This window comes from Acyrthosiphon pisum, chromosome A2 (genome assembly GCF_005508785.2).
Source record: "Acyrthosiphon pisum isolate AL4f chromosome A2, pea_aphid_22Mar2018_4r6ur, whole genome shotgun sequence".
Classification (NCBI taxonomy): Eukaryota; Metazoa; Arthropoda; class Insecta; order Hemiptera; family Aphididae; genus Acyrthosiphon; species Acyrthosiphon pisum.
The window spans coordinates 50,320,862-50,336,133 of NC_042495.1; the positions used below are offsets into that span (position 1 = coordinate 50,320,862).

At 29.4% G+C, this 15,272-nt stretch overlaps 4 protein-coding genes across 5 annotated transcripts; 2 read left to right on the plus strand and 2 right to left on the minus strand.

Annotated features, from left to right (window-relative positions):
• Window positions 1-20: 20 nt before the first annotated feature.
• LOC100573238 lies at window positions 21-3,525 on the plus strand. Of its 2 annotated transcripts, none has more exons than XM_016802650.2 (2): window positions 21-218; window positions 1,279-3,525. In XM_016802650.2, the coding sequence occupies exons 1-2, from the start codon at window positions 172-174 to the stop codon at window positions 2,531-2,533; spliced, it is 1,302 nt and encodes a 433-aa protein (XP_016658139.2). In that variant the 5' UTR covers window positions 21-171; the 3' UTR covers window positions 2,534-3,525. The 2 variants fall into 2 exon arrangements, with proteins under 2 accessions (XP_016658139.2, XP_003243067.1); XM_003243019.4 differs by lacking the exon at window positions 21-218 and adding an exon at window positions 247-634.
• Window positions 3,526-5,466: 1,941 nt separating this feature from the next.
• LOC100166876 (transmembrane protein 234 homolog) lies at window positions 5,467-10,781 on the minus strand. The gene is made up of 5 exons (XM_029489038.1): window positions 10,436-10,781; window positions 6,410-6,549; window positions 6,237-6,303; window positions 6,055-6,147; window positions 5,467-5,765 (listed from the first exon to the last, which is right to left on the minus strand). The coding sequence occupies exons 1-5, from the start codon at window positions 10,440-10,442 to the stop codon at window positions 5,698-5,700; spliced, it is 375 nt and encodes a 124-aa protein (XP_029344898.1). The 5' UTR covers window positions 10,443-10,781; the 3' UTR covers window positions 5,467-5,697.
• ACYPI53008 (NADH dehydrogenase [ubiquinone] 1 alpha subcomplex assembly factor 3-like) lies at window positions 9,394-10,647 on the minus strand. Its single transcript, NM_001246105.2, has one exon. It carries the CDS (start codon window positions 10,356-10,358, stop codon window positions 9,558-9,560), a length of 801 nt encoding a protein of 266 aa, NP_001233034.1. The 5' UTR covers window positions 10,359-10,647; the 3' UTR covers window positions 9,394-9,557.
• A 390-nt stretch (window positions 10,782-11,171) lies between the features above and the next one.
• On the plus strand, window positions 11,172-13,785 carry LOC100167560 (protein LTV1 homolog). The gene is made up of 10 exons (XM_001949453.5): window positions 11,172-11,351; window positions 11,790-11,933; window positions 11,998-12,132; window positions 12,226-12,319; window positions 12,383-12,497; window positions 12,560-12,749; window positions 12,817-12,942; window positions 13,009-13,185; window positions 13,338-13,550; window positions 13,628-13,785. The coding sequence occupies exons 1-10, from the start codon at window positions 11,349-11,351 to the stop codon at window positions 13,736-13,738; spliced, it is 1,308 nt and encodes a 435-aa protein (XP_001949488.1). The 5' UTR covers window positions 11,172-11,348; the 3' UTR covers window positions 13,739-13,785.
• The last annotated feature ends 1,487 nt before the right edge of the window (window positions 13,786-15,272 follow it).

The following is a 15,272-nucleotide window of genomic DNA, read 5'->3' on the forward strand; positions in this document are numbered from 1 at the left end:
AAAAAATGTCCACTTCGGAAAAAAATAAATACATTCGAACATTGTGACAGTATTTTTAGTTCATTACCGCCTACCGATTGTCTGAGAATCTTTTTTGGAAATATTACAGTATTTATTCATATTTCATATTATTTTGCAAAACGTAATTTTCTCAAAAATGAATGCGATACGATGTTGCCAAATTTAAACATACGGTCGATCTACATCTGGACAACATTGTAAAATAAGTATTTTGTTTGATAATATAATTTTTGGACTTTTTGTGTTCGCTTTGTATTTCTTGGTACTGTTATTTATTTTTATTTTTAGATACTACTACAGTACCTAGTAGTTAGTACTTACTCTTTAGTATTTAATAATTTATGAATTTATTATATGTGCAATAAATTATTTACTCCTTCCGTGTCAGTTCGAAACAATTGAGTACTTACTTGTTTAGTTGTTTAGTGGTTTGTGCCAGATGCGCCAGACGCGCGATTGTTGGCCCTCGGCAGTCGTCTTGAACCATTTAACTGCTTTTACATTTTAGTATGATATTATACGATGAACCTAAGACAGCCCATACCTATTTTAATTCAATTTGAGTGAATCCGACGCCAATAGTGTACATAATAAAATATTAAACCTAAAACGAGTGAGTATTTGGCTAGTCTCAACAATTTAAATGCCAAATAAAACAAACGGCATACACAAATAATATAATATAGGCATTTAATTTATTAGCGGTAATAGATTAAAATTATGAATTCAAGTGTATCTCAATGTGAATTAAATATATATATATATAGAATGTTACAGAAATAAGAATATTAATTGTCAGATAACTTTGTATTTTGTTGATGTCTTGTTGTGGTTGAGTAAACTACATTTTTTCCTTATCTTCAAATTCATTAATTTAAGAACATCATGTTAAACTGAAGTGTACACATTTTTAATTTATATTTTATTTCTGCATCAATATACATATATATATATATATATATTTTTTTTTTTGCGTACATCTAGGTACCTAATTATAAAAATAAATAGGTAGGTACATTTTTCTTCGTCATAAACATGATTATTATTTATCTAATTAATATAGTGCATGTATTATTAGAATAATTCTATACCCAATTAATTTGTATAAAACTACACCACTCTACAAACTGTAAGTGTGTCAGATATCTAAATATTTCATAAAAAAAATTTTTTAACCGGTTTTTACCCAACTAATTAATTAATAGGTATACTAAATTCTCTGATTAAATCTACCTATATTATTTTATAATTGTTTAGAAATATGGCTGAGCTGGAAAGTGAAGATAGTTCAGATGGTACATTAGTAATCGATGAACCGAATTATGATAATCAAACAATTGAAATATTAGATCATTCAGATTCAGATGTGGAAATTGTTGAATTAGATGATGATATTGTAGATAACTCAGATGTGGAAATTGTTGAACTTGATGATGATATAGAAGATAATTCGGATGTGGAAATTGTTGAATTAGACGATCGTATAAAAAATACTTCTACTTTGTTGAATCCTTCAGGTTTATCCACAAAAATCAGTTTAACATGTAAACTATGCTCTAGAATATTTATGACTAACAATGATTTACTCAACCACATTAGAAAGTTTAAAGGAAGGATAGGAGGTTGTACCAATTTACCAAGAAATTTACCAAATAATACGATAGAAAAAAGAAAAACTACTGAAAGGCCTGAATCTGAGCACTTAATTATTAAAAAGAAACGCGGGAGGCCACCAAAAAAGCATAATGTTAATGGACCTCAGTATCCTGTACCTGTTCTTAAACCTGTTCCTAAAACTATTCCTCTATGTCGTCCTTCAATACCAGAATTAATACCAATAATCTTCAAGTCTGTTACTAGACCTACTATTGAAACAATTAATAACAATACTTTACCATCTCTGCGACAAATATTAGTTGATGAAATTGAACCAGAATATCCGTGTACAATGTGTGGTGAAATATTTCGTCATAATATTGGCCTTATATGTCATTTGGATACTGAACACAAAAATGAAACAACTAATAAAGAAGACACAGATAAAAATAAAAAATTGGGTGTAAAAAAGCGAATTATGAAGAAAAATCTTGTTAGCGAAATTAAGCAGATAGAAATTTATGAACCCATATCAGATACCGTTGATTTAACACTAGTCCCAGATTTAAAAAAAGACAGTTTGATGAATCGAATGAAATCCTACGTGTATAGTCTCAACAAAAACCAAGCAATTTGTCTTCTATGCAATATAGACTTCAAGAATACCAAAAAAGCTTTAGCTCATGTTGAAGATAAACATATAATGGATAAGATTGAATGTGGATATTGTAATATGAAATTTGTGTTTGAATTAAAATTAAGAAGTCATATGGCGAAAAGACATAAAATAATTGCTGTTTATAAATGTGATAAATGTTCAAAGATGATAAATAAAGAAGAATGTGATTTACATTCAGAAAAATGTAAAGGAAAAGTGAACCCAACAATAATCAAAAGAGAAGAAGATAATATCTAACAGTTAATAAATTTAAATTATTTAGTGGTAAGTAACAATGTTAATCTAATACCAAAGTAAAAACATAATAAAAAGTAATCATTTAAAATATATTATATAGGTAGTCATAATACTTAGAATAACAATTATAACTATACTTTGTTCCAAAAGAGAATATATCAGGCTGCGACCAGTTTCTGTCAGGCGGTGCACATCCCCACATAACAGCATATTTGACCATATGGTGACCGGTGGAAGGTGAAAAAAATGCACAGAACTGGTATATTTTTTTTTGGAATGGAGAATATTTATCTATGTTTTATTTTTAATTATAAATGTGAAACCTTAGTGTATGAGTCCCAAAAGTAACATAAATAATTATATATATATACATATAATGTGTTCGATGAATGCCGAATGTTTTATTTTAGAATTGGGGGAATTAAAGTATGTACCTATAGTTGGTTGTTTACAGTTTTCATTTTTTATTTAAAGTCAGCATTTTACTTATGAAAAACTCAAGTTAGAAATTCTATGAAAATGAAGACAACAAGATACCAATTTGTTAATGTGAAAGATACAACAATGGGTTTTCAGTATTAATTTAAATAAAAAAGAGTATTCAAATATATGTGTTGGTGAAAGTGGGATGTTACTTAAACATAAGTGTTTAATAACATTCTGCTGTAAGATAGTTATATATTTGATTACTTAATTATTATTCAATCAGCATATCTGAGTGTCTTAATAATAATAATAATAATAATAATAGAGTAGTCTAACCTTAAGTTAAATGATTTGAATCATTTTTTTTTAATGTATGTGGATAAAAATAATATTCATTTTATCTAGTATCTACGTAGATATTTACTTCAGATTTAACTCTGTACTATTAATTACTTAGTATGTCTAGGTAACTGAAATTTTGATGATAATATTATACTCAATTTAAATTAAATTATTAAATATTTACATAACTATTTTTAGTACCTACATAAGAAATTGTAAAAAACTTAAGTTAAAAAACAAAAAGCTCACATATATTTGGCAGTAGTTGGCTATGATTAATATGAAATATTTAAATTGAAACTTTTAAGTTTCAATTACTTAAGATATTGAGTGATGTTATGTTTAGAATGTATTTTTTGTGATAACCTTATTGGAAAACAGTAAATATGGTAGTCCATTTTGTTGATAACTAAATTAAATGAAATAATAATTAAGGAAACCATTCTTTGTTATTACTTGCTGTCATATCTTATATAAACTAAATAAACTGTATGTGTTGGTAATAATAGTATTATGAAACTAGCTAAAGAATTTACATAATCTAATTTTATTAGAGCTCATGTGTAACATTACTTTAAGTGCTCAAATATAAAATATTATATTATTTTATAAGCAATAAATAGGTAACACAAAACCATAAACATTTAAATTTACAAATATTAGAAACAAAACATTGTTGTTTGAATACATTTGTGAACAATTATCAAAATGTTTCACATATAGTCAAATGATACATAATATTTTATAAATATAAAAATCTAATTTAAACTCCATTTATTATTTTAATAATTTTATCTCATAGAAAAATGTCATAGACTCATAACCTTTAGTCAAAAGACACCATTGTGTATTATTTTTTTATATGAGTTTTTATTAATGTTCTACTAATATATATGTTCCTAATGTATTTATTTGTTTTATCCTACAAATGTATGTGATTAGAGTTTTATTAAAAATAAGCAGAAGTTAATAAAATTATCAGTTAAAACAATTTCACCAACATTTTGATATTTATTAATTTTATTTAAATAATGAGAATTTGTATTTTGTATTGAATAGAGCACATTTATAAACTATTTAATTTTCTTAGTGATCATTAAAACAATCTTAAAAATCTATTGTTCATCAAGTGAGATATATATTTAAAAAGTAGTTTTTCTAATAATAATTGTCAAACATTTTGTACCTAAATAAATTAAGTACTACCACTTGAAACATTTTGAAATACATTTTTTAATTTCAATAATGATAGAAATACTGGCTCAATGATAAAATTGTTAATGATAATAACAATATATATATTTATATTGAACCGCTGTGCTGTGTTAAGTTTTAATGCTGCCAGCCGCCAGGGCAACAGAAAAAATGTCAACATTAGGTTATATAGAAGTAGATAATCATTTTCACAAGTATAGCACTATAAAATTGCTATTAGTCTTAACTAGTCTTTTGTTTAATTACATTTAAAATATAAATTTCGTTTAAAAAAAAATCGCCCATGACATGGCATTAATTTAATTATATTCTATTGTATATGTCATATTAATTTGCTAAAGATTATTTTTTATTCGTCAACAATAAATACTACTAATATTATATAAATAAACACAAAAAAAATTATATATATAAAAATTAATAATATATAATATAACCATTTAAATTCAGCATGATTTGTCATTAATATTTTTTGTTGCAGATTAATGTATTCAATATTTTGATGTAATTTTTGAGTCTAGAAAAATGTATTTTGATAATTAAATTGCACAAAATAATATTTGTTTTTCCATTAATTATTTAGTGAGAAGTTTTTTCTTTGATATAATGAAGTTTTATTTATTTTTAAGTTAAATAAATTAAAAATTAAATAAATTTTAGGTATGCATGTTATTTGTAAATTTAACTTTTTAGTCATTATGTTACAATTTTAAATAATGACAGTTGATTAATTTAAAATATATGAATTTACATAAAAACAATTTATTTTATAAATTACCAAGTAGTTAATCAATACTTCAACAAAAAGACTAGTACCCATGAATGTATTTATTTTATTTTTATTTAGTCAAATTATTTAGACTGATGTAATAGTTATTTAAATGCTTTTTATTTATTGTTTAATGTATTACATATGTATTTAAATTATTTTGTTTTGTTAAAGCTTACACATATAATATAATTTATAATATTATATACTCCTATATTCAATGTTGTACACCTAGTCACATTTATTTGTTTTTTTTTATTTTTTAAAAAAATACTTATTTGTTGTACCTATTTTATTTGTCTGAATAAAAAACAATTGTAAAAGCATAATGTAATATACCCATGTGTACCATCCACCAAATTTTCCCATGATAAAAATAATAAATAGATCACAATAAATAGTAAATAGTTGTTTATATTTTCTTATCTATAATTAAACAAAAAATACCAAATAGTAAAAATAGTATTCCAACGATTGTTCCTGAAAATAAAATGTTTATTATTATAGAGTACAAAAAATACAAGTTTTAAAATTTTAACAGTTCATCACAGATATTTAACTAATTAATATTTAAACAATATTCCTTTTAAATTTAAAATTAATTTTTTTCTTCGAAATACCCAAGTAATGTTTATGAAGTTTATGTATTCAGATACATTTTAAAAACTGTTTTAATAAAACATATAAAATACCAAACATAATTAATAGTATCAGTATATGACATTAATATTATGTGATGCACCTAAATTTAAATTGTTGATGTACTTACGCAATTTTGGCTTCTCTTCTCCAATCAATGTGCCTACAATTGATGTACACACAAATGAAACTCCGTTTGCAATAGGAACAGCCAACGATATGTCTGAAAGAAATTAAGTAAGTAAGTATCTTACTTTTGAGGTGCATATAATATAATAATGTGACAATAAGTTAACTTCTTTTTCTTTTTACCTGAATATTTTAGAGTGAAATAGAACAATAGAGACCCAGATTGGTTGATAAGAAATGGTATCAAATACTAAAATAGAACATGATTTAATTTAAATAGTTTTACAGATTTGTATTATGTACTTAAATAAATGTTAAATCATAAGTGTATTGTGTAAAAAATATTGAGAACTCACGTGCCAATTGGTTAAATGATCAATGACTTCTGAAATTATATTAAATATCTTATTTCTTTTTACTTTATTAGTTGCAGCTTTCAGAAATGGATTTGAGCTGCCCCATAAAATGCCGACAATAAATAGTTGAAATATTGAGTCTATAACAAATTGTATTTTAATACATATTATTACTTTAGTGCGAAGAAAGTTAAGATTAGGAACACAATAAATAATACCAGAATAATAAAATTAGAGTAGGTACGTGAGGCCCTCATACTTGATACCATCTCAGTACCTCAGGTTGTCACTCAATCTTAAATTTTCAACCTTAACGATTTATCATTGCATTATTTGCATTTGGTTTTAAGAAACGGTTCTACGCATAGCGTCCGAGTTTATTGTAAAGTGTATACTACCTACTGTTTTTAAAATGTCAAATGTTCATAAAAAAATCCTTCCACACTTCTACTGCGAATCTGAATAAGTGTCAAGTACTCAAGTTCATCAATTGAGTAAATTGTAATGAATATGTCAAATCCGTGTTCAAAGATACATCATTGAAGGGAATATACGAAAAATAATAATGAGTGAAGACGATTTTTCAGACTATATATCTGACTATACATCATTTTATAATTAATGTGCATTGCTATAAGTAATTTATATTTTAATTCGTATTACACAAATATTGGTAAATCGAACAAATTTTTGCCAGAAACAACCTGTATATAATATTACATGGGTACCTAATATTACTATAGCTGTTATTACTTATTAATTTTTAAGTCAAAATACCGGAGGACCTACCGTAAGGCGGTGTAAATGGCTTAAAGTCACTTCGCTCGCATTAGATATTCAATCTAACATCTAACCTAACCACCTATAAATAAAATGTTTAGTGCGAAAACGTATTTTTAGTTTGGTGGGGAGCTGGGGAAACGGCATATGAGGAAAATGCTTTTTTTCGGTTGTGAGGGATTTTTGAAAAATTTCGCGCAAGGACGTATAAATTCGTTCAAATTCCGTACTCAATATCGGCCAAAAAAAATTTACAAAACACAATATTAGGGGAGGGGATTAAGGAAACATACGAGGATATTTCGGTCTTCGATTAACGATAAATATTTAAAATACTATGTTAAAGATCCGAAAGCAAATTCTTGACTTATCGTTTTATTTTTATATTGTTAAAAATAACAGTAAGTAGTAATAATTTATATAAAAAAAATGAATAGTTTTAATTTTAAACTATTCCTATTTGGTGAATATTTTATTTTGCAAAAAAACAATGTGTAGACCCGAGTGGGCCCCTCAATATAAACATAGACGGGGGCTCACAGGGAAAATCTACCGTAGATACATGACATATTCACTGGTTGTCTATATTAACATTTGTACGCGATTAAATTTTTGAGCTGTTTAGGAACATTTTCAATAAATGTCAATAAAATTTTATTTGTTGGGAACAAAAGTTGTACCTATACAAATATTAATAAATAAACATTAATACATTATAATACAAATTACCAAGAGTCTAAAACATTATAAAAACAATATAACATAATTTGAATTTGGCGCCAAATATATCAAACCAATGATTAATGAGCGTGAAGGTCATATTCCCTGGTTCCTTTATTTTCTGGTTTCCCTGTGGGTTTTATTTGGATGTGCCGCCGCACGATATACAAACAGCAGTCCATAAGCATATTACATCTATAAACTGATGGACAGCGCTTCCCAGTTCCCACACCGCCCTGCTATTGGTTAATCCTGACCACATAACATAATATGAGCATATGAGAGAGAAAACTGTTCTAGGCTATATGTTTTAGCACACTGTAACGGCCTATAACCTCTATTTTCTCTCTACAATCCTGGTGATTTATTTCTATAAACGCAAATGCGCTGTCCATTAGTTTATAGGTCATGCGACTATGCCACGAATTAAGATATATCTTGTTTATTTTTTGTTTATAAGCCACCGGATCCCAAAATGACAAGCTGGAGTGAGACCAGTTTTATTCTGTGGTGAGACGGTTGTGGAACAAATACATAATGACATTGATTAAATATTCAATCAATGCTAATAAGTAACTGTGGTAATAACGAATAACGTGATTTGCGAACGCCGTGATAACGTAGGTATCAAGCACGATTTAAGATATATCTTAAATCGTGGTATCAAGTGATTTTCATTTCTTCGTAAAATCTAGATGTCAATATTAGTTTTGCCACAACTCTCAAAGACTCATAAAATCGTACGGTACCTACCTACTATACGCGCAAATAGGAGGAATTCGGGGGCCAAGACGTCTCATTATTCAATATTATAATAGTAGAGCTTCATGCTTCAGTCTCCCTAAATCTCAAACGTTATTTGTGCCCACGCTACCTATCCAAACATAATTTACGACCACTATATAAAAAAACATGTAAACACAAGAAGTCTCAAAGTCCAAACCCTAAATAATATGAGTTATGAAAAGTATGAATTAATAATTATATTAGTCCATTCTTGTAGGGGGTCGAGATCCAGGACTCCCCTCCGCAAATACGCCGCTGTTTTGATAAAGTGACGAAGCTAATATGAATCAGATATTAGAATATTGTTGAAACGTTTCTAAACATTTAACTTTATCTTTGTCTACCAGTCAAACTATTCACAATATACTCCGTTCTCTGTAAGTTGACCCACAATTTTTTTTTTGAGTATGCGATATGCAAGTGAAAACTTTGAGACAATCCAGTTCACTGCGGTTAATAGGTACATCAGTAGCTCTTTCCCGACTACGCTAATAACAAAACGATAATTTCTACCAACAATTATGTTCTTACTCGCTGCCTCAACAAATCTTAAAAATTACCATGTCTTGGTGTCTCCACACTGACCACATTTGTACATATTATTGTAGTTTTAATTACCTACCACTCAAATGTATAAAAGTGTATACTATAGTATGTATGTAGGAACATAACTTCAAAAAAAGAACAACAACGCATTATTTTGAAGTTTGCCGATCTGTACAATTACAGTTGCACAAGGGCAGACAAATAAATGATGTATATTTTTACAACAACAATAACGTTAGAAATTACAGGTAAATGGGGTAATTATCAACAGTAGACTACAACAAAGGCGGCATAGGTACAATGCGTTCGTTGCAGATCACCGGATCTTCTTCTCGGGGTCCTCGGCGGGCTTCCGGTCCCTGGCCAATTTCGCCCGCATCTCGTGGTCAGCCGCGTTTTGCGCGCCCACCACTTCACCGAACTCCCGGTAGTTGGCGTTGATCTGTTCGATGCGCTCTTCCGCGTCCAACCATATGTCGGTGACCGGCACGCTCTCGCCGTACAGGTGGATGTGGCGCGCGTTGGCCGTGGTCGCGTCGTCGTCCAACGCCGGTATGAACCGCGGTGGTATGAACAGGCCGGCCGCGTTCCGGCCCTCGCTGATGATGAAGTTGTACGTGGCCAGCGCGGCATCCACCGGAAGCACCTCGACGGTGCACCCGTACTGCCGGGCTGCGGCCCACACCACCTTATCCAACTGTCGCCGGTTCAGGTGCAGCTGGCGGTGATTATCGTCGCGACGGTTCCGCTGCGGCCCGTCACCCAGTCCCAGCACGATGACGGCGGGCGCGGGTTCCAGGTGGAACAGCATCGACAGCGAGTCAACGCCCACGTCCCGGTCGTCGTTCACGCACCAGGCCATTATCGAGTTGGCGAAGCACACGACCGGCCCGAGCACCACGAACCCGTTGTTCAACCGGAAGCCGTACTGGCTATAAGCGGAAATCATGATGCCGTCCCGGATGTTGTTGTTATTTAACATGGACACATACGTCTTGCCGTCGTTCTCGTACGCCCCGACGGACCGGCGAGGCTGCTGTTGCGGCGGAGCGAGACCAGGGCCGAAGATCCGCGAACGGGACAGCAGCAGCTTCCGGGCGACGTATCTCAACGACATGGCAGTCGATCGATCGCGTAACGATAGGAAAGGGGAAATAAAAAATGCTAAAAATTATAGAAAAGCAATGATCGTACCTTCCATCGCTCGGTAACGATTAATCACGGTCCCGTTGGGATGAGGGTTTCAGTGTCGATGGTCGTTCCGTAGAATCTCTTCGTGTATCTGAGGCGAAGACCGTCTCAGCGATCTCTGGTAGTCTAGTACTCGGTTCTTACTCGGTTCCTCTTACAACTCATAAAAGTAATTTGTGTTTTCCGAATTTTAAATTGTGATTTTTCTCCTTATCAGTCACCACTCACCGATAAATAGTATTATCGGCGGTTATCACCAGTTATCGCCAAACTACTGATACCAACCACGGTTTAAGTATTGTTCTATGGTTTAAGATATCTACAACCATGATACCAGGGGTACAAAACTCCGGGAACTGGCTGAATCAGGCGATTGTGGCCTTGAACACGGTTCCAGGGGGGCGTGGCATACGTAAAATAAGGAATGGTAAACAAGCCGACCCCGCGTAACGTATCCCGCCATAGTCTTGGAACCGTTTTCATAATATTGGTAACCATGAGTCTAACATCATGTTGGTTGTGGAACCGTTTTCATGTTTTTCGAAGGTTCAGAATTCAGATCATAGGTAACCAAGACTCCAATCAGCTGATCGAGTTTCGCTTCTATATTGTTCTATGATGATACCAACTTACTAGTGTGACCGGATAGGATTGGTCCCAAAGATGAGTTCTTATCATTTGTTGAGCATGTGCTTATCACTGCAAAAAAACAAATTTATTTATTTATTTATTTATCAATTATCAATAAACCATAATTTACTTGTCTACATCGTGGCTCGTGAGTTTATAATTTACACTGCTTTAATAATTAATTGTTAATACTGAATTGTGAACCCACGGCACAAACAAACAAACCACTACACCAGACATTTCAGCATCGTAAATCCCTTGCGAAAGTGGTTACTCAAAAATCAAAATGGTAAGTTGATTTTTATTTCAAGTGTTAATACCTAACTATTACTCGTTTATTTTTCCTAAACATTAGTTAACTCAGAATTGAATTATGATAATTAAAACAGGTACCTAGATAATACTACAATTATTGTAGTAAAATATACTTGTTATAATTTATCAATATTAATACACTGTGTAAGAACTAGACTCACTGGAGTATTATTGTATTAATGTACAATTAAATTAACAAAGTCAATTTTGATTTTTACATAAATAATTATTCAAGTTAAAAATAATAATAATGGACCATTAAGTATTTTATTTAGTAAAATATTTTAAATTCCAGAAAAAATCAAAATAATTTCAATTTTCGATTATAAATAATTTATTTTGGGTTGAGAATGTTATAGAATAAAAATAAAAAGTATTTATTAGTTACATCTTACTATTTACATTTTTATAGCCAAAAAACAAAAGAAAATTTATCGAAAAGAAAAATTCTGTAACATTCCACGTGGTACACAGAAGTCAGCATGATCCACTTGTTACTGATGAAACAGCACCACAAAATGTTTTAGTACCTCAACAGCCCACTCAATCAAAAGGAGTAAGTTTCTTTATATATACTTGGATTTTTTCAGCTTTATGAATAATAATGCTTTATTTTTTAGAAAAAAAGCAAAGATGAAGAAGCTAAATACGGGATATATTTTGATGATGACTATGACTATTTACAACATCTAAAAGAATGCCGATCCAATGATTTTATATTGTTGCCAGCTCCTGCCAATCATAATAATGAAAAGGTAGCTTACCTAAAAACAATTTTTTTTAATACTTTATTTTATATTAAAAACAAAATATATAAATTTGACATTTTTTTTATTTGTATTTTAAAGAAAGAAAAACCTAAAGTTATGTTACCCTCTTCAGTATTTGAGTCTGAAGTCGAAGAAAAAGTGGGCTTGTTAAATAAAGCTGCTCCTCAATCTGGTAACATTCAATAAATCAGTAGAATATTAATAGATTAATAATGTAATAAATTAAATTGTGTAGGTTTGCGTTTGGATTTGGACCCAGATATTGTCGCTGCAATGGACGATGATTTTAATTTTGAAGATCCAGATAATGAATTGGAAGATGATTTTGTGATTAAAGCAAATCTACCTGGGTAAGTTATCTTATTGATATTTTTAGATTTAACACATAAATTCTATGATTATTGGGTTTCAGATCAGATGACGATATGAATGAATTTGAAGACATAGATGAAGAAAGTGATCATTATGATAGTGAGGCATACGATGATGTTGGTAGTTTAAACAATGAAGATACAAAATCACGTTTCACAGATTACTCAATGTCCAGTTCAATTATAAGGCGAAATGATAATTTAAAATTAATTGATGATCAATTTGAACAAGTATTTAAAGTTTTACTTTTTAATAAGACATTAACTAAAACAGAAAATTAATGTTTTTTTTCATTAGATGTTTGCTGGTTATGATGATGTAGATATTGGAGCATTAGAAACTGAAGAAATTGAAGGTACATTGACAATGGAATCTGATTTATTGAAAAAAGCTACTGAAGAATTTGAATTAAATATGAAAAGGGTAAAATAATATAGGTAATACTTTTGGTAAAAAGAAATTTTAGTTTTAAATTCATGTGTATTTTAGGATGAAATTCCTACTGATAGAACAGCTGCATTGATTTTTGACAGCGATTCTGATCAAGAAGACCCTACCTATAAACTACCGGTTGAAAATCAAGATGTAAAAAAATGGGATTGTGAGAGCATAATTTCTACATATTCTAATATTTACAATCGCCCTGCTCTCATCAAAGACCCACAAGTGTGTTAAATGCTTAAAACATATTTATTATTCAATATTAAATTTTGTTAGAAGTATTGAAACTTATTGTTTTTATATTTTAATAGTTAAATTGTTAATATTGTACAAAATAATTATATATTTATAATTTAATTTTAATAAATATAATTTAGATTCAGAAAATACGTATAAATCCTAGAACTGGTGTTCCAATATTACAACAAAGGCTTACAGCTCATGCGTTGAAATCCTTGGACAATAAAGATACACCAAAATCTGATTCTAGATCAGTAATATCAGCTCTATCTGTATTATCAATAAGGCCAAAAGATGAAACACCTGAAGAAAAACTTAAGAGGAAAAAAGCACTCAAAGAATTTAGACAGGTGTGATTAGTAAAGACTAGATTTTAAAATAATATGTGTTTAAAGAAATATATAATATTCTTGTTAATTTTTTCTAGGAAAGAAGAGTAGAAAGAAAGGCTAACACTTTGGCATTTAAAGAACAGAAGAAAAAGATGGAAAAAGAATTAATCAACAAAAATGTTAACAAAACTGTACGCGTTGTATAAAAATAATATTCTGAGCAGTATATTATCTGTTAATGTATATATAAAATAAAATAATTTAAATCCTTTATTAGTAGTGTATTAATTTATTGAAAAACACCTCAATAGTTGAATACTGCACAGTGATAAGGTGTAAAACATTTTTACATTTTTTAGATGCTTATTAAAAGATGTCAGATGGCCATGCACGAATTTTACCATTTGGATTTAAAAATTAATTTTAATAATATTTCAGTTATTTTATTTATACTCATTAGTCGTTATGTTGTTTAATTGAAATGAAAGGAATAACAAAAACAAAATAATATGAAACTATAACCATCTAATTACAGTTCGAAATCCATTTTTATTCTAAATTTAGAACACGTTGATTATCCTACACAAATTATTAAACTTAAATATAAGAATATTATCTGCGTTCTGTGTTCTCTCGTTGGTTTTTACTATATTTTAATTTTTAAGTGCGTATAAATTTATGAGTGTAAAATATTAATATTTGAAAATGCTCATAATTCACTTAAAAATTATAATATTGTAAAAAACCAATATATTACTAAATATAAAAAACTGATTCTTCCATATTGAATGCTAAGTTATTCATTTTTGGTGTTTATCAGTTCCTAACATTACTATAATGGTACTCGTTAGGTACTAGTAAATTGAATAAAGTTTTTGATGATATACCATATCCATAAAAAATGGAAATTAAAAATTTTTTAATGATAAATTAAAATATTTTTATACTAAGGAATTCAACATAGCTATGAAAATAAAAAATATTTTTAATTTATCGTATATAGAAAAATCAATTTTCTGAATCTTTGTAAGCCGGTTGTTTTTTTTGTGCATTTAGATTTTAGACCAATACACTTACCTATTGGTAACTTCCAATTTTGGATACTTCCAAAAGTACAATTTTGATTTTGAAAAAATATTTGAATTCCTTATTCTTTTTTTTCTAGGTTATATAGGAAATGGATTTTCGATTTTCTTTTTTTTTTTAACACTATTTAAAGAAAAGGTGAATTTTAATAATAAAAACAAAATTAATTTCGAACTATACTGTTTAAACAATCAGTCTTGTAAAGTATTCAAATGAAAGTATTTGAATACTTTTTTTGTATTTTTTATCCATTAAAAAAATACTTTTTTCCGATCCAGAAAAATAGTTTTAAATTTGTGACAATACATAGTATAAATCATGAATATTAAGGGGATTCATCAGTTAAAGCACACAAACTCTTAACGCCTTACCACCATGCGCACGCGTGACTAGTGTCCAGCTGGTACATAGTACCCAGCTGTAATTAAATTTGTATGATTTAGAAATTTTTATCAACTGCTTTAACCATACAACTGTAATGAATTATCGTTATCTAATAAATACAAAATCAAAATATAAGAAGCTGGTAAGTGGATGTCGCTCTGCTGTACAGTAGACTACAATTGAGACAGTGCATAATGGAATGTATTAGACTTGAACACACTGATATAATATCATTGTATAAGAAAAACGATTCTGAGTGGAGACGGTTTG

Coding starts and splice junctions, on each gene's coding strand:
- ACYPI53008 (NM_001246105.2), bottom strand. CDS start 10,358: ATGTCGTTGAGATACGTCGCCCGGAAGCTGCTGCTGTCCCGTTCGCGG.
- LOC100166876 (XM_029489038.1), bottom strand. Junction 6,148..6,236: donor TTTCACTCTAAAATATTCAG/GTAAAAAGAAAA, acceptor AATTTCTTTCAG/ACATATCGTTGGCTGTTCCT. Junction 5,766..6,054: donor AGAAGAGAAGCCAAAATTGC/GTAAGTACATCA, acceptor TTTTATTTTCAG/GAACAATCGTTGGAATACTA.
- LOC100573238 (XM_016802650.2), top strand. CDS start 172: ATGTTGCCAAATTTAAACATACGGTCGATCTACATCTGGACAACATT. Junction 219..1,278: donor ATCTACATCTGGACAACATT/GTAAAATAAGTA, acceptor ATAATTGTTTAG/AAATATGGCTGAGCTGGAAA.
- LOC100167560 (XM_001949453.5), top strand. Junction 12,750..12,816: donor TTGATGATCAATTTGAACAA/GTATTTAAAGTT, acceptor TTTTTTCATTAG/ATGTTTGCTGGTTATGATGA. Junction 12,943..13,008: donor TTGAATTAAATATGAAAAGG/GTAAAATAATAT, acceptor TGTGTATTTTAG/GATGAAATTCCTACTGATAG.